General features: G+C 38.8%; 1 protein-coding gene across 1 annotated transcript in view; it reads right to left on the bottom strand.

The window, feature by feature from the left end:
* pippin overlaps positions 1-26,351 on the bottom strand; it is a 69,376-nt gene that overhangs the window by 24,228 nt on the left and 18,797 nt on the right. Inside the window, exon 2 of the mRNA XM_067777500.1 lies at positions 9,751-10,024. Coding sequence (XP_067633601.1) covers positions 9,751-10,024 — 274 coding nt within the window. The remainder of the gene's footprint in view (positions 1-9,750; positions 10,025-26,351) is intronic.

Here is a 26,351-nt window from a genome sequence, read left to right on the forward strand (position 1 = left end):
TTTTCAAGTAACTACTCATTGAGCTAGAAACACGAAAGCTTACATATAGTTCGGCTCACCTTTATACTTCCTTTATATAAATGGACCAGAAGAAGCGATAGGGAATATAATCTTGTTGAGCTTTGATCTTCACATTTTAACATAACCACTGTAAAAGTTTTTATGAGGAAAAAATATAAAAGTGGAGTGCAAAAAAATGGGGTTTCGATATAATCTTTACCTAAGTCCGGCAATGTGCGCTCCACCTTTATAGTTTTGTTCCTCATAAAAACTTTTACAGTGGTTATGTGAAAATTTGAATATCCAAGTTCAAAAAGAATATGCCTTTGTTAAAAGTTATATTTTTATAAAGGAAGTGCTTAATGCAAAACTGGAACTATATAGTATTTCTTCCTCTGTCTTCTACCACCATGACTTAATGTAATAAATTATCTAATTTTATCATGATGCCAGTGGTAGAAAAATCCACATTTAACCCACGATCTGACGTGTGTATGCACTTCGAGTAAAAATGAATGAAAAGTGTGGTTTTTCCGGAAGAGGCCTTACATAACTTAGCAAAGTCAATGTTTAAGCCACCGAAGGCTGTAGATTTTCCTGGCAAACTATCGTCAAAAATACAGATTAAAATTTGTGTAACCGTGGTCGCTCCTCTATAGAGGTTCGTTAAGTTCCCTAAATATAATTCTGACTTCAAACGGTTCTCAAAAAGATTCATCTCCGTTAGCAAATGCCACTTGGGCTCGGCATAGAACATTTATATCCACCAATTTGTAAGACAAATCAAAAAGCGACACCACAAAATTTACCAGCAGCTCGCTTTGAACTGAAAAACTGTATACTTCAGTTAATTTGGAGGCTGCCGGAAGAACCCATAGTTATGACAGTTTATACAAATAGTTCAAGCCTGAGGGGAATGGTGCCACTGTTCCCTTCTTTTAAATTGCTGGACCCCGACTTTTGTGACCCAAATACCAATTATTCCAATTAGAATATACCGAGAGTTACTGTGATGCAAATCTTCACCTAAACATAGCAAAATGCCGCCAATGGTTAATTGTCCCTGCAAGTTTAATTCACCTCTATTTCTTTGCCTCATAAATCATAATCACTGAAAGTGTTAAAAATAATTACTAAGCTACTAATCTCAAAGCTGGCAGGACCACACCCTCTCGTTTTGAAAAAAATATAGCCAATGATATGGCGTAATTGATTGCAAAGCGATTAAAAAAATGTTTATTTCTGTTCCCTATGGGCGTGGCCCATATTTTCACCCACCAAACTATTGGTTGTCTGCGTGAAAAGTTTAATCTAATACAAAATTTTGACAATCAAACATACAAACTTTCACGCTTGTGATATTCAATCTTTTGGCTGTATCTTTTGAGGCATTGCATAAAATTAGTTACGTCGAAATATATTTACTCCGAACTGTCTATCAGAAGTAATTGAAAAAATATATATCTCCATGTTTCAAAAACATTTTTTCTCCAAAAACTCAAAGGTCTGGCGACCACCGTAGTGCGATGGTAGCGTGCTCCCCGCCTACCCACCCAAGATCCTGGGCTCACGCCCGGGCAAAGCAACATGAAAATTTTAGAAAACAGTTTTTTCAGTTAGAAGAAAGTCTTTCTAACAGGATCGCCCCTCGGCAGTGTTTGGCATGAAAAGCTCTCAGTGAAAACTCATCTGCCTTGCAGATGCCGTTCGGAATCGGCATAAAACAAGTAGGTCCCGTCCCGCCAATTTGTACGAAAAATTAAAAGGAGCGCAAATTGGAAGAGAAAAGCTCGACCTAAAATATCTTCGGAGGTTATCGCGCCTTACATTTATTTTATTTTCAGTACCAACGTGTGGGAAAAATAATTTCACTTGGAAAGTGTGAAAGCACCATTGGCTAAAGCAAATGTCAAATTCTTCTTCTTGTGCTTTGCTTGAAACAAAAGTTGGAAGTTGGTTACTTTTTCATGCCAGATGGCGCCAGTTTCGCTCGTTTGGCGTTCTACATCATGCATAAGATTGCGTTAGGTTAGGTTAGGTTGAACTGGCCGGTCCATGAGGACCTCACATAGACTGATTGAGTCCGTAGTGTTACCAGAAGTTTGTTTTAACGGCCAAACTGAAAAACCCTATCAAAAACCAGGACCTATATTATAAAATAACTCCGTCCTCTTGGCAAATACTAGAAGCTTCCTAGGACTTAAGCCACTTGCTGCTTTTAGATCTGACAGCTGTATCACTCCTAATAGCTGGAGTCTTAGCCTGGCAAGTGCAGGGCACGAGCACAGAACGTGCTCGATCGTTTCCTCCTCCAACCCGCACTTCCTACATCTGCTATCACTGACCGAGCCTAATTTAAAGGCATGTGACGCCAGAAGGCAGTGTCCAGTCAGAATACCCGTCATGAGTATACAGTCCTCTCTATTTAATGATAGAAGCAACTTTGTTAGTCTAAGGTTGTAAGACCTACACATAATTTTCGACACTTTACAGCCCCGCGCTTGAACCCACGCCTTTCCCGCTTGGTCGATCATGTGCACTTCTCGCCTTCGCTTAATCTCGCCCAATCTAATTGGGACATCTACGGAGCAAACTTCAAGAGATGCGCCCTTTTTTAGTTAGTTCGTCCGCTTTTTCATTCCCATCTATTCCCATATGCTCCGGGATCCAATATAGATGTATGCTTCTCCCTGTCCCGATTCTCTCCAGAGACTGCTTACACTCTAACACGCATTTAGATGCTGTGCTATGCGAGATTATTGCCTTAGTTGCTGCTTGACTGTCAATATAAAAGTTAACACGGTTGCAGCTTAAGCTATTCTCTTCAAGAATTTCTACTGCTTTGGTTACGGCTAATATTTCCGCTTGGAAAACGCTACAGTAATCCGGAAGCCTGTAGGATCTGCTTATTTCCGAATCAGCACAGCATACCGCAGACCCTACTCCATCCACTAATTTGGAACCATCTGTGTACACATGTATCGCCTCGTCCGCCATTTGCGCACCCTTGCGCCAACCGTCCACCTCTATTGTGGCCTTAAGATCTCCCTCGAAGCGCAGATAGGGAATCAGGTAGTCTGTTCGTCTCGTGATTGATGACGCTATACTACAATGGCCATATGGTCGGCGCTCAAGCTACCCCGAGGCACCGAGCCAGGTTGCGGTTGATATTGCTATGTTCTTTGCTACCAGGTCTACAGGTGGAATGTCCAGAATGGCATACAGTGCAGCCGTCGGGGTTGTTTTCAGGGTTACCGTAATGCTAAGCACCGATAGTCTGCATACCCCATCTAATTTTTTGAGGTATGATGTTTTTTGTGTGGCTTTCCACCAAACAAGAACTCCGTTGTATAGAATAGGGCTTACAATCGCTGTAAAAACCCAATGAATAGAGAGGGCGATAAGCCCCACGTACACCCCAGCATTTTTTACATGCATAGGGTGCCGTTGAGGCCTTCTTGACCCTCTCCTCCACGTTGAGCTTCCACGGCAGCTTACTGTCTAGGATGATTCCTAGATATTTTGTGCAAGGTTTCTCCTGTAAGGTAACCCCTCCTAACTTAGGCCTGGTCCAATTTGGGACCTTGTACCTCGTTGTAAACAAGACCATATCCGTCTTCTCTGCATTGACTTTCAACCCGACATTAGATGCCCAGGTATGAATATCCCGAAGCGCCCGATCCATCAAAGAACTAACTGTTGGAAGGCACTTTCCACTTATGACAATTGCAACGTCATCTGCGTTAGCCGTAAGTTTTACGGGTCCCTCATCGAATCGCATGAGCAGTGGGTTGATGACCAGCGTCCACGGCAGAGGTAATTACACCCCTCCCGGCGGCGTGCCCCTGCCCACTGATTTCGTGGCCTCGTACAATCCCCATTGTTATGTAATCGTCCTGCCATTTAACATGCAGCCGATCCATCTGATTAAGGTGGGATGTACTTTAATGTAATTAAGACCATCCATAATCGCCCATTTAGAAACATTATTGAAAGCCCCGGCAATGTCCAAGAAGACTCCTAGAGCATACTCCTTATATTCCAGGGATTTTTCTATGCTTTTTACCACCCTATGCAATGCGGTGTCTACCGACTTGTCTTTGCTGTACGCAGATTGCGTTAAACGCATATATTTGAAAACCCGCTTATGTGACAGGGCTTTTAGATTGTACAAACAAGGACGGAAAAGTTAGAAGAAACACTGGCACGCAAGTGTGAAATGGAATTATTACCTTTAAAGTTTATACTCAAAGACGCTGAAAAATGTCAATAAACTCATTTACCAAAAAATAAAACAAGTTTTGAATACAAATCAAATCAACAAGGCGTTGCCAATTCAACAAAATGCTCATCTACGTAAGTTTTGGCTTTGAAAATTTGGAAATAGATTCTTATAAACAAAAAAGGCAGAAAGTATACGGAAGTATGAATGAGATATAGGAAGAATAATGGATTAGGTACGATGCGTACGAAATTCGTCATCACAACAAACGAATAATAAGTAAAATCACTTCTTGGCTGTCTATTGTATATATTAGGGCGGGTCGATTTAAAAATCGCTCATTGCTCTGTGAAAATTGTATTCTAGGGATCAAAATAAGAAACTTTGCCGAAGGAACCATACCTCTAAAACGAATTCTGATGTCCCTCGGTGCAATTCAGGAACATAATATCGAAACCAAGAAGAATTAAACAAGGCGTAATACAGGGTGGTGTCCTATCTCCACTTCTGTTTAACTTCTATAGATCAAAGCTACCTTCACCACCAGATGGAGTCACTATCGTTTTCTACGCCAAAGACTGCACAATAACGGCCACATACCCATGTCCACAGATCGATGAGCTTTGTAACAAAATAAACAGCTATCTCCCTGATCTCTCCAGTTTCTTCGCCTGACATTGTCACCGGCCAAATCATCGGCGACCCTATTCACAACATGGACGCGACAAATGTCGACCATATTGAACATCTACGTCGATGGCATTACGCTACCGAATGTCTTACACCCAAAAATCTTGGGTGTGTCCTTCGATCAGGATCTCCATTTTGGAGGTCATGCAATGAGACGAGAGTACTCCGTATTAGGGAGAGAAATGAAATGCTGAACATAAAGTTTCTGTTATATATCCAGAAATCTGGGCATCCCAACAGACATTTGATTGATGAGGCTACACCTCCTAGGGGCTTAAGGGGTTGTTGTTGTTGTTGTTGTATTAACGATAAAAACACTCCCCGAAGGCTTTGGGGAGTGTTATCGATGTTGATGGTCCTTTGCCGGATATAGATATACTAACAAAGCACCATTAAGATACTAGCCCCACCATCTCGGGAACAATTTATATGACCATATTAAGCCTTCAGGCCATTCCTGCCTCCCCACCCCCTAGTTCCGTGAGGAGCTTGGGGTCGCCAGAGCCTCGTCTGTTAATGAAACAGGATTCGCCGCGGTTAGGTGAGGTTGACAATTGGGTTGGAGAAGCTATATATTGCGCTGGCAACCCCTTGAGAGGGTTGCGCTATACAGCCCCTTGAGCGGTCAACTCCTTAAGCATTTTGAGGAAATACGGCTCCTGAGAACACAGGCGTATGAAGCAAAAAAGCACAAGCAGGTCCTCAGTGATTTCCACAAACAGACGTCGGACCTATGCGTCAGGAATTTCCCGGCGAAAAATGTTTTTAAAGAAAAACACCTAGAACAGAAAGAGCAGAAGAGGTACGCACTCTCCTTAGGGAAACGCGCGTTACTCTAGCCCAACTTCGATCTGGATACTAAAAATAAAAAAATAAATGTAAGGCGCGATAACCTCAGAAGAGATTTTAGGCCGATGTTCTCTTTCAATTTGCGTCGTGCTCCTTTTTTAAATTTTTCCTACAAATTGGCGGTAGGGAACCTACTGGTTTTATGCCGACTCCGAACGGCATCTGCAAGGCAGATGAGTTTTTTACTGACAGCTTTTCGTGGCAGAAATACACTCGGAGTGCTTGCCAAACACTGCCGAGGGCGACCCCCTTTAGAAACATTATTGAAAGCTCCGGCAATGTCTAAGAAGACTCCTAGAGCATATTGTTTATATTCCAGGGCTTTCTCTACGCTTATTACCACCCTATGCAATGCCGTGTCTACGGACTTGCCTTTGGTGTACGCATGTTGTGTTGTGGAGAACAGCTTTTCATCCACGTTGGACTGTATGTACACATCTGTCAGCCTCTCAAAGGTTTTGAGCAGAAATGATGTTAAGCTAATGGGTTTGTAATCTTTGGGATAACGTGACCGATCTTCCCCGCCTTTGGTAGGAAAGCTATACGAGCAGTTCTCCAAGAGTGCGGTACATCATTCAGTCTTATGCACCCATCCAATATTATTTTAAGCCATTACCCGACCGCCCTACTTGAGACTTGTAGCATGGCCGGGAATATACCATCTGGGCCCGGCGATTTAAACTTAGAAAACGTCTTCACAGCCCACTCGATCTTGGTATCGGTCACCAAGCCCGGCACTACCCGCTCCGTGACTCTTCTAAACCATCTCCCGATGGGAAATGTGTATCGAGAAGCACCTCAAGGGATTCCTCACTATTACGTGACCATTCCCCGTTCTCTTTCTTTATTATTCCCTGGACTATATTTCCCTTTGCTAGGACTTTTCTCAACCGTGCTGTTTCGCTGGAGCAATCTATGTCCGTACAGAAACTTGTCCATGAGATTATCTTCGCCCTGGAAATTTCATGCTTGTAGATCCTCAGTAGATCCCTGTACTCGTCCCGACACGCTTCGCTTTCCACGGCCTTTGCTAGCTTAAACATTTCTTTTACCTGTCTTCTAAGAAGACTCAGCTCATTGCTCCACCATGGCGGCTTTGCTTTTCCTCTGAATCTTCTTAGAGGGCAAGCTTTTTTATACTCAGTCATAGGCGTCCTAGTTAGGAATTCATTAGACTCCTCCAGTTCTTCCACATAGGCAACCGCTTTGGGTAGTCCCAATTTCATTTCTACCTGTTTCTGGAATTTAGTCCAGTTTGTTGACCTAGGGCAACAGCAACAGAGGTTCCTCCCTTCTCTTCCCTCTTTAGGGGGATGCTGAAGCTGATATACGCATGGTCGGAGAAGGATGGTCTATCAAGAACCATCCAATCATACCTTGATATATCACGTTCGGAGCTCAGTGTAATATCGAAAACATTGCTGGATGTTGGACCAATGTATGTAGGGACATTTCCCCTGTTGGATATCTGCAAATTGGTTTGCAGGATGTAACAAAATAGAGATTCGCCTCTCTCGTTCGTATCTGATCCTCCCCACGCATTGTGGTGCGCATTTGCATCCGCGCCTATGACCAACCGCCCTTTGCGCCCTTCGTCCTGTACTAGCCTCTTGCACTCCATCGGTGGAACCTCCGCAGCATGGGCCAAGTAGAAGGATACCAGGATAAGTGCATGCTTATTTCTTTGCTCAACGGTCACCACTACGAGGTCCTCAGTAGTGTAATTAGGCAGCATATATGAATGCAGCTGTTTCCTTACCATTACTACAGCTCGCACCCGCCCTTCCGTTTGCGCATAGTAAACGCCAAATCCGCGCGCGCTAAGTCCAGAAACCTTTCCTCCCGATGAGAGCCACGACTCCTGGATCAGCGCCACGTCAAACGAACCCTCCTCAAGGGTTAGGAGGAGTTCGCTCGACGCCACTTTACTGTGTTGGGGGTTTATCTGTAGGACTCGCAGCACCATTGGGCTGTTTGTCCCCCTTCAGCACCTTCGTCGTGACGTCGTCGTCCTCCCCTTACATTTTTGGTTTATAGTGTTCGAAGCCCCCTTCAGCCTCTTGTAACTGTTGTGCCGGGTATTCACCTGTACGACTCACGGCACCATCTGGCTGTTGGTCCTCTTCTAACACCTTCGTGGTGACGTCGGCTACCTCCACCTGTCTTTTTTCCCTTAGGCTTTTGAGGTCCTTTTCGACTTCGCCCACCTCTAGCGTGTTTGGTTTTTTATCCTCGGGACTTCTTTTCCTGAGTCGCATATAAATTTTGCCTGTACAATGGACATTTTTCCAAGCTGCGTGTACAATATGACCTTCCTCCGTAGGCCGAGATACAGTAAGTACCTTCCAATCCTGTGTCGGTATGTTTGGATTCTGATTCTGCAGAAGTCGCAGTGTATCTTCCGACTTCATCACGCATGGTATCCATACCTTAACTTTTGGTACCGTAGGTATTTGCGTTTTATCCACCACCTCAAACCGCGCGTTCGTGCCTTGCCTTTGGAGGTTTGGAACCACTTCCTCCAGCCACCGCAAGCTCGCGATGTTGTCGCATGCTATCATCTTCACACCATTATACCATCCCCCCGAATCAAAGGTTGGAAGGGGCTTAGGGGTTACTAGGGGCGGAGTTATTTCATAAACTTCTAGTAACAATACGGCCTCATTCAGTTATACGAGATCCTCATATACCAGCCGTTCAAGCTATTCCAACTACAGGGAGAGTCCGTCTTGCCCCGCTTATTGTGAAATGTCACAAAATGAATTCCATGAGTTTACTAACCTTTGGCAGGAATTTTGCTGTGCATGGATCAGTTAATCAAGATTAATGAATCTGACAATCTTCTCCCTATCCTATTATAAATACATGCTTATAAGTAAGGCCTCCTCAGTAACAGCAAGTGTAGGAAGTGTGAGCTGCAGGAAGAAACAGTTGAGCACGTTTTGGGTTCCTGTCCTGCGTTCGCCAGGTCAAGGTTACAGCTATTAGGGGCGGCAGAGTTGTCAGATCTCGAGGCAGCAATTAAGCTGGGTCCTAGAAAAATGCTAGTGTTTGCCAAGAGGAGGGAGTTATTCTATAACATACGTCCTCGCACCTGATTGGGGTCCTTCGGCTTGGTCGTCAAACAAATTCTGGTAACACTATGGACACATTCAGTCTATGTAAGGTCTTTATTGAGCGGCCAGTTCAACCTAACCTATTCCAAATAACCAATTAGTTTCTAATTTTTCTGAGCATGTGTCAAGGCTCTTTTTTTTTTCTCGGACGTTGTGGCAACGCACTGCTCTCAAGTGGCCCGATGAAACCAGGCTAATCCTGTTTTTGTTTTTTTTTTTTTTTAATTCATACATATATTTATGTGTTATTTATAATTTTTTTGTTACCGAGCCTTTGAGAGGCAGTGGCTTCTTAAGCGCCGAGATCTAAAACCGCTCAGCTAGCTACTGAGAAACTCATCAGCTGAGAAATATAGATTCACAATACAAATACAATAGATTAAAAGTATAAATATAATTTTTTAATTATTAAGAGAAGATAGAACCGTCTTTTTTATGGCAAAAAGCGAGTCCGAAACATCAATTATTCTCGAGTGAGGGTTATAATCTTCACACAAATATAGAAAAGGTTCGTGCAGTTGAAAATTGCTTCTGCATTGTTTAAGAATTATAGGTTTATAATGCCTTGAAACTCGGCATTGAACATTCAAGTTTACTTCGTTCAAAAGAAATGGGCTTGAAATCGATCCATTTAAAAGTCTAATTGCATTTCATATTGATTTTAATAACAAAAAAGTGATTTCCCCTCTTCTTCATTAAAATAAATCAAATATCTAAAACGAATCATGTATCACAATACAGCGGTTACTAAGCGGTATTCAATCAGATTTAATCAGCTTTAAGAACATTCCTCGAAAAAATTTTAGTTTCGACTTAAGTACTTATCAGTGCCAATATCATGAAATCACACCTCAATCATATTGACTTTCTTACCTGATGAAATATGCCACGAGCGGCTGCCTTTTCATCGGGCACCGCTGACAAATATGAAGCGATCGATGAGAGACGTGAACGCCGTTGATGTGATGGATATTGTTCTTGGTGTAGATGCAATAAATATTGTTGTTGTTGATGTACATTTTGATTATTATGATATTGTAGCGCTGCTTTTTGTTGTTGCTCTTGATATTGTTTTGTTTGTTGTAGTGCTTTATCAGTTGATGAGACAATTTCATATTTTTGTTTATTTTTGTCATCCAATCGATCTCTGCAGGAAATTGCAAAATAATTTATCAATAAACAACAAAATATGCAAATAAATAATTTATATTAGTAAACAAATGCAATCACCTGATACTTTGAATAAAACAATAAATTGTGTAAACTAATGTTTTTTTATGCCGCCCAAACAAAGAAAAAAGTACCCTATTTCTTTCTTATAACCTTTTGTCGCCCTTTTATTTAAAAATTTTGCCAATCCTTACTTATTTGCATTGATTAATGAAGTTCAAGCAACGTAGACTCGTTTTTTTTTTTGTTGCATTTTTTTTTTAATTTCATTTTGGAATCCGTAATTGTTTATTAATTAGTATGGAATTTTTTCTCATGTTTGCTCATATTAAATTTTATCTAGAACCAATATTGAACGATAAACTGAGTATACATACCTGAATAACACTATGCAACAAAAAAAAAAAATTATTCAAAATTCTTTGTTTCGCCTTTAAAACCGGTTTAAGGGCTTTGCTTTAGTGTAAACAAATAAGGACGGGAATGTTTTCGGCTGTGCAATATCTTATCCAATACTGCTATAAACCAGGTGTTTATTTCTCTCAATAAACAGCTGTTGGTTTTGGTGGTACCACCTTAGAGATTTTTTTCAACTCCACCTCAACTCGATATCCAGTGTAGAATATCTACTGGATAAATGTATTGAATATTTATTTGAGAACTGTACATTTCTCAAAATCTCTCAAATGTTGGATAACTGTTTGATAACACTGGTCAACAGTGAAAAAATTTTCACACTTTTTTAGTCGTTTTAAGTCAATTTAAGGGTGCTGATTACGAAAATTCTTTCTAACAGCTCTAGTTTTTAATTTTCGTATAGGTGGTAAATTCTTACAAAAATGAGAATTTTTACATACTTAATTTTAATGATTTACCGCGTATTAGCACAAAATTTCCTTTTATAAGACTTTCTTCTCGCCTGTGGGTCTTGTTCAAGATCCGGAAGACTCCAGCAGTAATCGGCCATCATATGCGTGTCCCATCTTCCTTCAAAATCTGATGACATGTGCGGTACTGATGATTCGTTTGAGTGCAGAAGTGGTCGCTGAGCAGAAGACAATATCGGATAGGACCATTTGTTTTTTTTTGCCGAGTTTATTCCAGTAATGTTTACCACACAAAAAAAGCAATCGTCATGATGATTCGTGGGTTCTTGCAAAATCACTGGTGTCTTAAATTTGAGAGCTGATCTTTTTTCATTTGACCATTGTCGCAGAGACACAACACAGTTTTTGGCTCCAATGGCTTCTCTTCATCGCAAATTTTCAGTCCAAAGTAATTAAAATATCCTGTTTTAACAAAATCCGTCATGACTTTACGAAACTTTTTGAAGGTATATTCACCACAAACAACACAGAAATTAGCTGCATCATTCAAACAACGCCGTCTTTTTGTGGCCATTGTTAGAATCAGAACTAACTGTATTGATTTTAAAATAAAAGTCACAAAAAAATTTGGAGATGTTATAAGCAAACACAATAAATACTCTTAGTCAAAGCCAACATGAACTATTTGTTTTTGTATTTGTTGTTTAATTTAACGAAAGTTTAAGAACAATAACAAAATAATGTCGATCACTTTCGCTGAGTCCTTCTTATTGACATTCATGTAGTTTTTTTTTAATTTTCGTGAAATGAAACAACAAATACAAAAACCAATAGTTTAAAATGAAAGAACAAAGGCAAATAATAAACGAAGTATTAAAAAAATTGGGGTTTGCTTTTGTAAATTGTTGCATTTTTTGTTTTTGCACTTTTATACTCCTGTGGGATAAGTTTTCGGGTAGTCGAAAATATCTCGAAAACTAGAGTTGTTACAGAAAAGGAAAATGATTCATGAAAGCAGCACACAAAATTACATCTAATGTGATAAAAATTTCCTTGGAAAATTTTGAAAAGTGGAAATTTGTTCTGCAGTGTAATTATCATAACGTAGGAGATCAACTCGTCAACTCTAAATTTTACAAAATTTCTCAAAGGTTCGATAGTGATTGGAGAATGAAGTTGGATATCAACTCGAGAACTATCTGGTTTAAGAATAATTTAATAATGATATTGGATATCACCTCCGGCTATATTTTGCTGGATAAACTTTTATCCATGTAAACAAAATCCAGCTGTTGCCCTATCTACGAATTATCTAGATAATAAGAAACCAATGTTGCCGCACAAAAAAGCCTACCCCAAATGCGGCCTCAAACTGTGACTTAACTCAGTAGTTTAACTGTAGTTTAAATTTGACTAGAGTTTAAGAAAACTTAGTTTAAGCATAGCTTAACCAACTACCGAAAAACTGCGCCTAAATTATATATATCCCTCTATTAGGGTAGTCCATATTTTTCGACTTTTAAAAAATTAATGCGCCAGCCCAATAAAATAATTTATTACTCAAAAATATTGATGGCGTATATTTTTATTTTTTTTTTTAGTTTTTAGAGCTCGCTACGAAGGTCAAACTTTCGGAAAGATCATTGTAATAACCCTCTCTCGACGTATTCACTCTGGTACGTTGTTATTGGTTATTTTACAATGGAATAGACTGCAAATAGAGCTAGTGCAGTACAGACACCATTTCCTCACCTCTTTTACTTTTTATACTCAGCTGAGCAGAGCTCACAGAGTATATAAACTTTGTTTGCATAACGGTAATCCGTAACGGCATAAACTAATCGAGATAGATATAGATTTCTATATATCAAAATGATGTGAAATTCATTTAGCCATGTCCGTCCGTTCGTCTGCTCGTTAAAACGATAACTTGAGTAAATTTTGAGGTATCTTGATGAAATTTGGTACGTAGGTTCCTGGGCGCTCATCTCAGACCGCTATTTAAAATGAACGAAATCGGACTACAACCACGACCACTTTTTCGATATCGAAAATTTCGAAAAACCGAAAAAGTGCGATAATTCATTACCAAAGACGGGTAAAGCGATGAAACTTTGTAGGTGCGTTGAACTTAAGACGCAGAATAGAAAATTAGTAATATTTTGGACAATAGGCGCGGCACCGCCCACTTTTAAAAGAAAGTCATTTAAAAGTTTTGCAAGCTGTAATTTGGCAGTCGTTGAAGATATCATGATGAAATTTGGCAGGAACGGTACTCCTATTACTATATGTATGCTACATAAAAATTTGCAAAATCGGAGAACGACCACGCCCACTTAAAAAAAAAAATTTTTTTAAGTCAAATTTTAATAAAAAAGATATTAAATCTTTACAGTATATAAGTAAATTATGTCAAAATTCAACTCCAGTAATGATATGTTGCAACCAAATGCAAAAATAAAACAAATTTTCAAAATGGACGTGGTTCCGCCCTTTTTCATTTAATTCGTCTAGAATACTTTTAAGGCCATAAGTGGAACTAAAATTTACCAATCCTTGTGAAATTTGGTGTGTGCATAGATTCTATGACGATAACTGTTTTCTGTGAAAAAGGGCGAAATCGATTGAAGCAAAGCCCAGTTTCTATACACAGTCGACCGTCTGTCCTTCCGCTCGCCCGTTAACACGATAACTTGAGCAAAAATCGATATATCTTTACTAAACTCAGTTCACGTACTTATATGAACTCACTTTGTATTGGTATAAAAAATGGCCGAAATCGGACTATGACCACGCCCACTTTTGCGATATCGAAAATTACGAAAAATGAAAAAAATTCCATAATTCTGTACCAAATATGAAAAAAGAGATGAAACATGGTAATTGGATTGGTTTATTGACGCAAAATGTAACTTTAAATAAACTTTGTAAACTGGGTGTGACACCTACCATATTAAGTAGAAGAAAATAAAAAAGTTTTGCAGGGCGAAACCAAAAGCCCTTGGAATCTTGGAAGGAATACTGTTCGTGGTATTACATATATAAATAAATTAGCGGCACCCGACAGATGATGTTCTGGATCACCCTGGTCCACATTTTGGTCGATATCTCGAAAACGCCTTCACATATACAACTATCACCACTCCCTTTTACAACCCTCATTAATACCTTTAATTTGGTACACATATCGTACAAACACATTCTAGAGTAACCCCTGGTCCACCTTTATGGCGATATCCTGAAATTGCGTCCACCTATAGAACTATGGCGCACTCCCTTTTAAAATACTCTTTAATACCTTTCATTTGAAACCAATGCCATACAAACACATTCCAGGGTTACAGTAGGTTCATTTTGCTAAATGGTTATTTTCCCTTATTTTGTCTCCAAAGCTCTCAGCTGAGTATGTAATATTCGGTTACACCCGAACTTAGCCTTCCTTACTTGTTTGTTCTATTGTTCACACATGGAGGTTAGGGCCCACCTCGTATCTCACATCGTGAACGCTTAGGGCTTAGAGCGAAACCAAAAGGCTGACTTACTGTTGCGGAATACGCAAAAAATTAAGTGAATGCGAAAACCAGCGCTAGTAAACATGTCGTTAATTTGGGGTTTTTATATGGATGTGTTTTAGTGTTATTCACTCGCTGAATAGGCGGTAGACGTTCCAATTCGTTTGTAAAAATCAATCATCGCGTTACACGAATCGCAATAGCTCTGAAATTGGTAATCAGATTAGGAAAATATGTGCAATGGTGGATACCAGTACTCATTAGATCATAAATTATGTATTCTATGTGATCGTATAGCACGATACGGGCCCTGGGTTTTATACCCAGCTGTACTTGTACACAGGGTATTATAACTTTGTTGATTGGATAACGGTTGGTTTTACAGGTATAAAGGAATCGAGATAGATATAGATATCCATATATCAAAATCATCAGTATCGAAATAAAATTTGATTAAGCCATGTCCGTCCGTCCGTCTGTCCGTACGTTAACACGATAACTTGCTCAAATATTGAGATATTTTCATCAAATATGTAAGTATACGGGTTTATCTGAACCCAGAAGAGATTGGTATTGAAAATGAGCGAAATAGGATGATAACCACGTCCACTTTTTCAATATCGAAAATTTAGAAAAATGGAAAAAATTAGATAATTCAAAAACGAATACCGCTAAGCAAATGAAATTTCGTAGGTGGATTGGTTTTATGACGCAAAACATAAATTACAAAAAATTTTGGCATATGGGCGTGGCACCACCCACATTTAGAAGAAGAAAATTTTTAAGTTGAACAAGTCGTAAATCAAAAGGCGTTAAAGATATAACATTGACATTTGGCAGAGATATAGAAGATAATCAAAATCTGTTGAAGACCACGCCCACTTTTCCTAAAGGTCTAACCTTAACAAAAATTGCAATAACCCTATGGTAATTAACTACATTTGACTTATATTTAACTACTTTTGACAGATATTCTACGTCAGTAATGGTATGGTTGACCTAAGAACAAAACTTAAACAAATTTTGAAAATGGGCGTGACCCGCCCCTTTTTCTGTTACTCTTTCCAAAATACTTTAAATGGCATTATGTGGAACGAAAATCTCCCAATTAGAACAAAATTTGGCATCAAAATTTTTTTCATAGCTACAACTGTTTGCTCTGAAAATGAGCGAAATCGTCTGAAATAACACTAATAACTCACAAAGCGTTTCAATTACTCAGCTGGGTATGCAACGTTCGGTTTCACCCGGACTTAGACTTTCTCACTTGTTTTTTGTCGAATACATACATATGTACACACAAATACATCCCAGCAAAGCAAGTTTGCTCGTACAATTCGCATCGAACATACAAAAGAACTGCATTTTCAACCTGGAACAAACTTCATTAAAAAATCAGAAATTCTTTAATAATAGCTCCTAAATACTTTAAACTTCATATGCGGATGGTTTTAATATTTTAATTTTAGGTCAATGCTCAAAACAACTTTATTGAACGGACGAAACAAGAAAAAGAAACGGAAAATACATTTTTAATGCAGATTTTCCAAAAGGTCTGCTTATAACCTCAAAGATTATATAAGTTATTTTGGGACAAAAAAAAACTTATGAAAAGTTGCCACAAAAGGAAAAACAGTAAAAAATACCGTAAAACTACCATGCGCCACATATGGCAATGAGCAATTAAAATTCAATCCTCTGTAGCGACCACTAAATATTCTTCAAAAAAATTTAAAAAATACTCAAATACAATAAAAACAGAATAAAAATTTTGAAACGTATAAGAACCTCCCTACTCTAAGTATATATATATCCACAACTTCCACTGATTTTATTTAATTAAACTATTTTTTAATAGGGCCCTGCCTTCTTCTTGATTATAGAATCGAATAATTCAATATTAATAAACGTGCGCGTCCGTACCTCATTTCATAAGCCAAAGGTTACCTTCAAACAATAGGCGTTTTCGTGTCTTTGATCAATAACGCAATGGCTTTTAAATACACATTTTTTAAACAATTTTAAAATTTGTTTAATAGAAAAGCTGAATAAATATTAAAGCTTCAATTATGCTTATTTTGCTTTATGCATGCTACAATATCGTTAATTTTGGCACTCAATGTTGATATTTATTGTTCGATACTTTTATCGAATATCAGCGTATCCGGCAGAAGGTGTTCTTCCCTATATTTGGAAAGTGGACTTTCCTTCCCTCTATCATTCTCTATATCACCGAATAGACTACAACTTTCTTACTTTTTCTTCCATTTCTAATTTTTATTCCTGTCCTTTCCTTATTCACTTTATCTCATTCTTTCCCCAGTTCGCATTCTGATTCTCCCTCTCACTTTCAAGCCCATATCCACTTTCACTAGCACTCTCATTCTCATTCCCACCCTTACTCCCTCTTCCACGCTCTATTTCTCCCATCTAAATTACTTCATATATGGAACCTTTAAACCAAATATTGCATGGAGGCATGGATAATAAATTTTTTGTTCAATTCACACTCTCACTCCTGCCCCCACTTCCATGGCCTCTAGGTGTACCTTATATATAGAATATATATACAAAATATTACATACCCCTTCAAATAATTCCGGACATATAGCAAATTTAAATATTTGTTCACTCGCACTCTCATTTCCCCTACCACTCGCGCTTCCACTCTCGGAGCGTCTATCTCTTCCATCTGAAAAACTCAATATATAGAACTTATATGCGGAAATCCGCCAAACTTTGGTTTTTTTGGAGAAACATTTTTTTTTTGAAACATGGTATCACGAAATACCTTTTTGTTAGGAACATTGAGGGGTAAATGGGAGCTATAGTGCATCGCCGTTACTCGTCTTACATAATGCCTCAAAAAGATATAGTCAAAAGATCGGGCAAAATATATATAAATTGAGGTTGCAATGTTAAATATACATTTATTTCCACACTTCTGTACCGATTATATCGAAATTTTAACAAAATATGTAGATATGTATGTATATGCAGCTGTTAGCTATGTAAAATGTTTTTGATACACGAGACCCGGCTTTGTAGATATCGGTAAAAATATAAAACCAAATAACCGCCAAATATTTTTTACTGCAAAGTTTGTAACACATTTATTTTAACACCTTTATACCGATTCTTTTGAAACTTTAAAAACGTATAGATATGTAAACGAAGTATGTTTAGGTAAAAACATTTTAATACCCGAGATCCGGTTTTGGAGATATTGATAAAAATATAAACCCGGGGAACCTTAAGTTTTTTTACTTATTTAAACACTTCTTAACCGATTGTGTTGAAATTTTATAAGGATGTACATATCTATGTGGGGTATATTTAGGTAAAAACATTTTAATACCCGAAACCTGGTTTTAGAGATATCGGCAAAAATATGAAAAGGGTAACCGTCAAATATTTCATACCTCTTTGTTAATTTTTTCTCTACACCACAGTAGTATACCATCAATTCCCTCATTTTGGAATATTCACACAAGGAAAGTTATTGATGTTTGTACATGGGGCAAATATACGAAATTTTCGCCAAAAATTGGCAACCGTCAATTATAGCCGTGAAGATAGCAGCAGAAATTCTGGCGGAAGCGTGCTTTAGATGCAGTCGCGTCAATATATTGTGACGAATATGAGTGACAGTAAGTGATACTCACATCCCTAGTCTGATGCTAAGTAAATAAAGTCACAACAACAATAAAGCAGACAGTCACTTGTATCTACATAATGGAATCAATCATTATGTCTACACATATGTACGTATACGCAGCTGAGAAGCAATGCACAAACACATGCAGATATCTTATCTGAGATGCTCCCAAAAGTATGCAATTGTAATTGTGGAAGTGCCGCTCACAAATACACGCGCATATGAGAAGCTATATACGTGCATCTGTAGTTATATTTATATGGCGGTAACTAAGTAAATTCTGGAAGCGCCTAGAAGATGCCACGAGGAAATCACAGAGTATAAAAGCACCAGCGGTAGAGGCGCTGCAATCAGTTTCAGTTAAGCACGCTATCTGTCGGGCAATAGATCAGTTTCATTTAAGCTATCAGTCAGCTTGGTTATTAAGCAAGCTACTTGCAAAGTATAAGTGTTATTGTGAAGTACTTTAATAAAGGCCATTTCCCATTATTCAATATTGGAGTTATTTATTCAACAGTTTAGTGATTCGAACTTAGCAAAAGGGCAAATAAGAGGATTTGCAGTAAAGTCATTACAATTAGTGTCAGAAGAGGAATTGTTGAATAAATTCCAGAGGACTGAACAACAAAGTTCAGTGAATTGAAGATCCAGCAACTGAAGAAGGAGTTGGACAGCTGTGGATTGAATACAATTGGCAATAAACTCGAACTTCAGGCACGACTACGGGAGGCAATGGAATTAGAGGGAATTAACGTGGGATAGTAAGTCTTTCATCTTGATGGGGAGGAGACAACAAAAATTGCCCAGCACAGACTTGAACATGATATTGGCTGCAATATCTGCACAAACATCGACAGTAACATCAATGTCGTTGCAAATATCATCCCAACTGGAAGTACTGGAGGCACGCATTTCAGAAATGTCGTCACAAATGTCATCTCAACTGGCATCGCAAGAGACACGCATAACATCCAAGATGGAAAAACAACTAGAATCGCAGGAGAACCGTATAACAGTGAAGATTGAATCACAGGAGACACGTATCTCAGAAATGTTGTCAGAAATAACATCTAAAATTGAAGCACAAGAGGCACGTATATCAGAAATGTCGACACAAATTTCAGCACAGGTATCATCGCAGATCTCTGCACAACTAGAATCACGTATGGAAGAGAAACTAACGCAGTTTCAGGAAGAGTTCAGTGGTCGACAAGATAAAATGGAGGCCGAGATAGATGCTTTAAAAGATCGTATTCAGGAGTTACAATTGAACCGTCCAATAACGTCAACGTCTACTCTGAGGGTAAAATCCCCAACGTTTTATGGTTCTGTTCTTTTCCAGGTATTTAAGCTCCAATTTGAGAAGACGTCGGCAGCGAACAACTGGAATGCTGAAGATAAAGTTACAGCTCTGTTCGTGGCATTGAAAGGGCCAGCAGCCGAAATCCTACAGGCGATTCCCGAAGGAGAGCGGAACAAATATGAAGCATTGGTGGCCGCTGTCGAGAGACGTTATGGAAGCGAGCATAGGAAACAGATATTCCAAATGAGTTGCAAAACCGTCACCAAAGAGCGAATGAGACTTTGCAGGAGTTTGCCTCGGATGTTGAAAGGTTGGCACATTTGGCAAATGCGGACGCACCCGTGGAGTACACCGAGCGGGTAAAAATCCAGAGTTTTATAAATGGCATACGGGATGTAGAAACGAAGCGAGCGACATATGCAAACCCAAAACCCACATTCGCAGAAACGGTATCCCATGCACTGACTCAAGAAACAGCGTCGCTTTTGAGTAAGACCGCATACAAAGCTCATCGCGTGGAAGTGGAAAGGCCAGATTGGGTAGACACAATTTTGGAAGCACTGAAGGGGTTACAACAGAAAAATTCCGCAGTTATGAATTGTTTCAAGTGCGGTAACCCAAGTCACATTGCACGTCATTGCAGCACCGGTCCTGGTAGTTCCAACTTGGGTGGCCGTAAACGCAAAACGGGAGGAGATGAGCAACAGCGTGCCAGATGTAAAAATCGGGAGCTAGCACCAGCTGTTGAATGTCCTGTGATATCTGTCTCGCAAATTGCAAGAAAATCGAGTAGTCTTAACGTCAGAGGAAATGTGGATGGCAAAGAACGTATATTGACTGTCGATACGGGCGCATCTCATTCCTTGATCCGATCTGATTTGGTCAACAGGAGAGTAAAGCCATTACCTGGAGCAAGATTGCGTACGATTACTGGCGAGTATAACCAAGTCCAGGGAGAAGTGGTATGTGAAGTCTTAATTGGGAAGGTCATGGTTCTACATAAATTCGTTGTGGCAGAGATCGTTGATGAAGTCATATTGGGAGTGGATTTCTTAGTTGACCATGACATCAGGATCGATATGCGAAGAAAGATTATGTGCTATGAGAACCAGGATGTGGCGCTTAACTTAAGTTTGGAAAAAGGGTTCAGCAGTAAGCGAGTGCTGGTGGAGGAGATTCGACAGAGACCACGAAAGTCAAGGAAAGTAGATCAAGCAAAGGTTGATGGAATAAATGGGCCAAACAAATCAAAACCGAAGGTACCTGTGAGAGAAACACTGGCATTGAAAAGCCCTAACGGACGCACTAAAACGAGGGAAAGAATTTCGCAGAAAGAATGCAAGGGTGGTTTCAAGCCAGGACACGCAACTGTTGCGAAGCGTCGGAACGATACTGATTATGTATAGCAAATCCGTCAAGCGCAAGCTCTACGAAGTAGTACATTGGCCAAACAACAGAGTGTGAAGGAACGAACTAGGGTAATGAGAAGTACGATGAAACACAGGTACGATGAGAACAATAATTCGGAAGGTTTCTTGGCGGGAAACTTGGTATTGTTATACAACCCTCACCGCGGAAAGGTGTTCCATCCAAATTTCGGTGCAGTTGGGAAGGCCCGTACAAAGTTGTTAAGAAGATCAGTGATACCATCTACCGCATACAAACCACTGAGAAACCACGGAGTAGAAGAGTGGTACATTTGGAGATGCTAGCGGCGTTTAGATCGGGAGATTTGTCTGATCGGGACGATCAGCCTTAGGTGGAGGGTAGTGTTACGAATGTTAGCGGCACTAAGGGGTACTGCCATCTCTATGCCGATGCTAAGCAGTGACGTGAATTCACATCAATAATTCAATCATTGTGTCTACACATACACGTACACGCAGCGGAGAGGCAACGCACAAACACATGCAGATATCTTATCTGAGATGCTCCCAAAAGTATGCAATTGTAATTGTGGAAGTGTCGCTCACAAATACACGCATATGAGGAGCTATATACGTGCATCTGTAGTTATAATTATATGGCGGTAACTAAGTAAATTCTGGAAGCGCCTAGAAGATGCCACGAGGAAATCACAGAGTATAAAAGCACCAGCGGTAGAGGCGCTGCAATCAGTTTCAGTTAAGCACGCTATCTGTCGGGCAATAGATCAGTTTCATTTAAGCTATCAGTCAGCTTGGTTATTAAGCAAGCTACTTGCAAAGTATAAGTGTTATTGTGAAGTACTTTAATAAAGGCCATTTTCCATTATTCAATATTGGAGTTATTTATTCAACAGTTTAGTGATTCGAACTTGGCAAATGAGATGATTTGCAGTAAATTCGTTACAATATATATTGATAGGGAGCCGACTATTAAGGCAATAATCTCACACAGTACTTCAATACGAAGTGTACTGTAATACAAAGAAGCATTGGAAAAACTTCAGTTGGGCAACTAAGCTAGGTTCTAGAAAACTTCTAGTATTGGCCAAGATGACGGATTTATTACAAAACATAAGTCCTGGCGCTTGATTGTGGTGCTTACGTTTAATCGTCAAACAAATTCTGGTAACATTATGGACACATTCAGTCTATGTGAGGGCTTTATTGACCGGCCAGTTCAACCCAACCTTGCCTGGACCTAAAACCTCTCATGTGTCGCCGAATTTTTCGGTAAAATTTGCAGGCCTTATTCCTGGTGGCTAGCAGCTTAAGCTCCTCGTATTTACGCTTTTCTTCTCGCTTTTTATTCAACGAGCGGTAGCGTGCGCTCACACGCCCGCTTTTGATAATACTGTAACACATTTTGGGAAATTCCTGATAATTATACACCTTCTGCTTACGTTCGAATCGCTGAACTGTCGAATAAATAACTTCAATATTCAGTATTGCAAAATGGTCTTTATTAGACTACTTTGGAGGTAGTACTACACAATTAATATTATACTTCACTAATTGCGTGTTTGAATCAACCTGATTATGATTCCTCAGCTAGCGCTGCTTTTATACTCTCTCTTGCCCTGTTCTCATATTTCTCCTAAGGACTAGATGTTTCACAAACATGGCTTCTAGAACAGGTGTATCTCATGATTGGTGATGTAGCTATATACCAGGCATGCTTAACCAACGAACCGATATCATTTCGTTACGATAATTAACGTTAATAAACGAAACAAATTCATTTCGTTTCGTTTATTAACGTTAAAAACGTCAAATTAACGAAATGATTTTGCTTCGTTTTCTGCCATATCAAAACGAAATCAAATCGTTTATGTTGATTATTAATTTCAAACTATGCTGGCAAAGCTGATTGATGGCGGAGTCATTAAAGGTGAAAGCATTAGCCAAGCTGATTTCAACTTTGCTCACGAATTTTGACAGTACGAACATTTCTCAGAGTATTTTTGACATTACCACCAACGAATTACACAAACAAATTACATGGAGTTTGTGTGTGTATGTCCGCTCGCTGTTACCACCTTACGGCTTCACCATGGCTATAGCATTGCCAGCACAATTCAAACATAAAGTATCACGTTTTTGTTAACGTTTTTAACGTTAACGAAAGCTTTTCGTTTCGGCTAAAAACGAGATACAATTTATCTTGATAATTTCTTTATCGGTAATATTTCGAAGTGTTTCAACGGAAACGGTGGAAATTTTTTGATAAACGATTAGCTTAACGTTAAGATGCATCCCTGCTATATACATGTATATTTGTAGTTTATGTTTTTCTTCTAGACATATGCTCTTAGCTGCCAGCTTTGTGCATGGAATATTCGTCGTTGCCTTGTAGACAAGTGTAGCTGCTTGCTTTAATGTTTACATGTACATAAGTGTGGCTGCTTACTGTTTCTGTGTTGTGATTATTTACTAACATCATATTGTTGCTAATATTCGCTACAATACTAAGTGTACAAAAACTGAATTTAAATAGCTGTACCATAGAAGCTCTGAGCTGAGTATTTAACGCTCCATTACACCCAAACTTAAACACCCTTACTTGTGTTTTGCTATCAATTTGAAAGTATAGACTTATATTTAAGTACATATATATGTGGACACACTTAGATAACAGACACCGCAAGTCATTATAAAATTATACATGCAATCGTTTTTTATAAATGCTAATTTAAAACTAGTTTTTTATTATTAAATACTGCCCATAAAAATTAATCGCATTAACTTTCACTTTTACTTGGTGTCAATTTGCTGATAAGAATGTCTACTTTGGCTTTTGCTTCTGCCATCAAGCGCTTTTAATCTTTGATCTGGCAACACTCTTACTAGCATGCATACGTCTGGTGTACATTCAATTGATAAGCGTTTTGATTTTGCAATTGAATAATTTACGTTATATTGAAAAATTTTATTTTATAAGATCACAACTACTCAAAAAAGTAGTGTCATTGCTAGTCATCAGTTTTATAGTTTTAACAATGAACTTTGATTAAGGTTTTATTTATTACTGTAAATATTATTTACTGATTACAACAATAAACAATAGTACGTCTTTTCTAAGCTGGAAGATAAAACTTTGTTGCAGTTTTAAATGAAAAGCGGTATTTTGACTTAGGGATTATCTGTCAAGGTTTAAAATAAAACTTTGGTAGTTTAAATAAGTTAATGTTTAGCACGAGACGTTAGAGTTTGCGTAACCTACACAATAAACTGATATGCAACCAAATATTTACAGAGCCTGCGAGTTTTTATAGCTGTGTCGAAACAGAATTTCAGTTCTATACGGAAACCTAAAAAGATCGTGCTATTCCGCTTTACTCGAAAATTTTGAAATTACTGCCGAGTGTAGCGATGGCGGTAGCGAGAGCTGGAGATAATTATATAAAGCGATAAGGGAATGAAACGACGAAAAGCTTGTTTCATAGTGTCTGATGTGGAGATGGCAAGAATAATTGGGCTGAATTATTTTCAAAACCCAAGGCAAATGGCAGAACTCCTTCTTTGTATTTTCATGAAAGCCGGGTCCATTTAACGAATTGATTCGGGTTTTACACGAACAAGAACTGTTACATCAGCATAACCCTGTCCTGTTCAATATCCATGGTTGTACGCATCAACTAAGTAGGGTTGAGTACTGTTGAGACAACAACAGCTAACTTCATCATTGGGTTTGGTTGACATGAGGCATGTCACATTACTGAGATAATTTAGAGGTTATTGCCTAAAATAAGAAAACGAGGAGTACGAGGACCATAAAAGAAATAAAAAAGAAAAAAAAATTAAAAAAATGTTGTTAAATAAAAATAAAATAACATAAAAAGGGAAAACAAAATAAAATATAAAATAAAAATTTAATTAAAAAGTAGAGTTAAATAAAAAAATAAAATGAAACAACATAAAAAAAAATAAAGTGCAATAAAATAAAACAATAAAATAAAATCAAATAAAAATATGAAATCGAATAAAATAAAATAAAATAAAATAACATAAAATAAAATAAAATATAATAAAATAAAATAAAATAGAGTAAAGTAAAGTTGAGTAAAGTAAAATAAAATAAAATAAAAAACCAAATTAAAAAATACGATAAAAAAATATAAAGTAAAGTAAAATAAAATAAAACAAGTAAGGAAGGCTAAGTTCGGGTGTAACCGAACATTACATACTCAGTTGAGAGCTATGGAGACAAAATAAGGAAAATCACCATGTAGGAAAATGAACCTAGGGTAACCCTGGAATGTGGTTGTATGACATGTGTATCAAATGGAAGGTATTAAAGAGTATTTTAAGAGAGAGTAGGCCATAGTTCTATGGATGGACGCCATTTAGGGATATCGCCATAAAGGTGGACCAGGGCTGACTCTAGAATGTGTTTGTACGATATGGGTATCAAATGAAAGGTGGTAATGAGTATTTTAAAAGGGAATGGGCTTTAGTTCTATAGGTGAACGCCTTCTCGAGAAATCGCTATAAAGGTGGATCAGGGGTGACTCTAGAATGTGTTTGTACAATATGGGAATCAAATGAAAGGTGTTACTGAGCATTTTAAGAGGGAGTGGGCATTAGGTCTATAGGTGGACGCCTTTTCGAGATATCGCCATTAGGGTGGGTCAGGGGTGACTCTAGAATGTGTTTGTACGATATGGGTATCAAACGAAAGGTGTTACTGAGCATTTTAAGAGGGAGTGGGCATTAGGTCTATAGGTGGACGCCTTTTCGAGATATCGCCATTAGGGTGGACCAGGGGTGACTCTAGAATGTTTGTACGATATGGGTATCAAACGAAAGGTGTTACTGAGCATTTTAAGAGGGAGTGGGAATTAGGTCTATAGGTGGACATCTTTTCGATATATCGCCATTAGGGTGGGCCAGGGGTGACTCTAGAATGTGTTTGTACGATATGGGTATCAAATCAAAGGTGGTAATGAGTATTTTAAAAGGGAGTATATTTAATAAGGTAGCGGCCACCGTGGTGCGATGGTAGCGTGCTCCGCCTATCACACCGTATGCCCTGGGTTCAACTCCCGGGCAAAGCAACATCAAAATTTTAGAAATAAGATTTTTCAATTAGAAGAAAATTTTTCTAAGCGGGGTCGCCCCTCGGCAGTGTCTGGCAAGCGCTCCGATTGTATTTCTGCCATGAAAAGCTCTCAGTGAAAACTCATCTGCCTTGCAGATGCCGTTCGGAGTCGGCATAAAACATGTAGGTCCCGTCCGGCCAATTTGTAGGGAAAAATCAAGAGGAGCACGACGCAAATTGGAAGAGAAGCTCGGCCTTAGATCTCTTCGGAGGTTATCGCGCCTTACATTTATTTTATTATTTAATCCTTAGTTCTATAGGTGGACGCCTTTTCGAGATATCGCCATAAAGGTGGACCAAGGGTGACTCTAGAATGTTTGTACGATATGGGTATCAAGCGAAAGGTGTTACTGAGCATTTTAAGAGGGAGTGGGCATTAGGCCTATAGGTGGACGCCTTTTCGAGATATCGCCATTAGGGTGGGCCAGGGGTGACTCTAGAATGTTAGTACGATATGGGTATCAAACGAAAGGTGTTAC

The sequence above is a fragment of the Eurosta solidaginis genome, chromosome 3 (genome assembly GCF_040869045.1).
Source record: "Eurosta solidaginis isolate ZX-2024a chromosome 3, ASM4086904v1, whole genome shotgun sequence".
In the NCBI taxonomy this organism is placed as follows: Eukaryota; Metazoa; Arthropoda; class Insecta; order Diptera; family Tephritidae; genus Eurosta; species Eurosta solidaginis.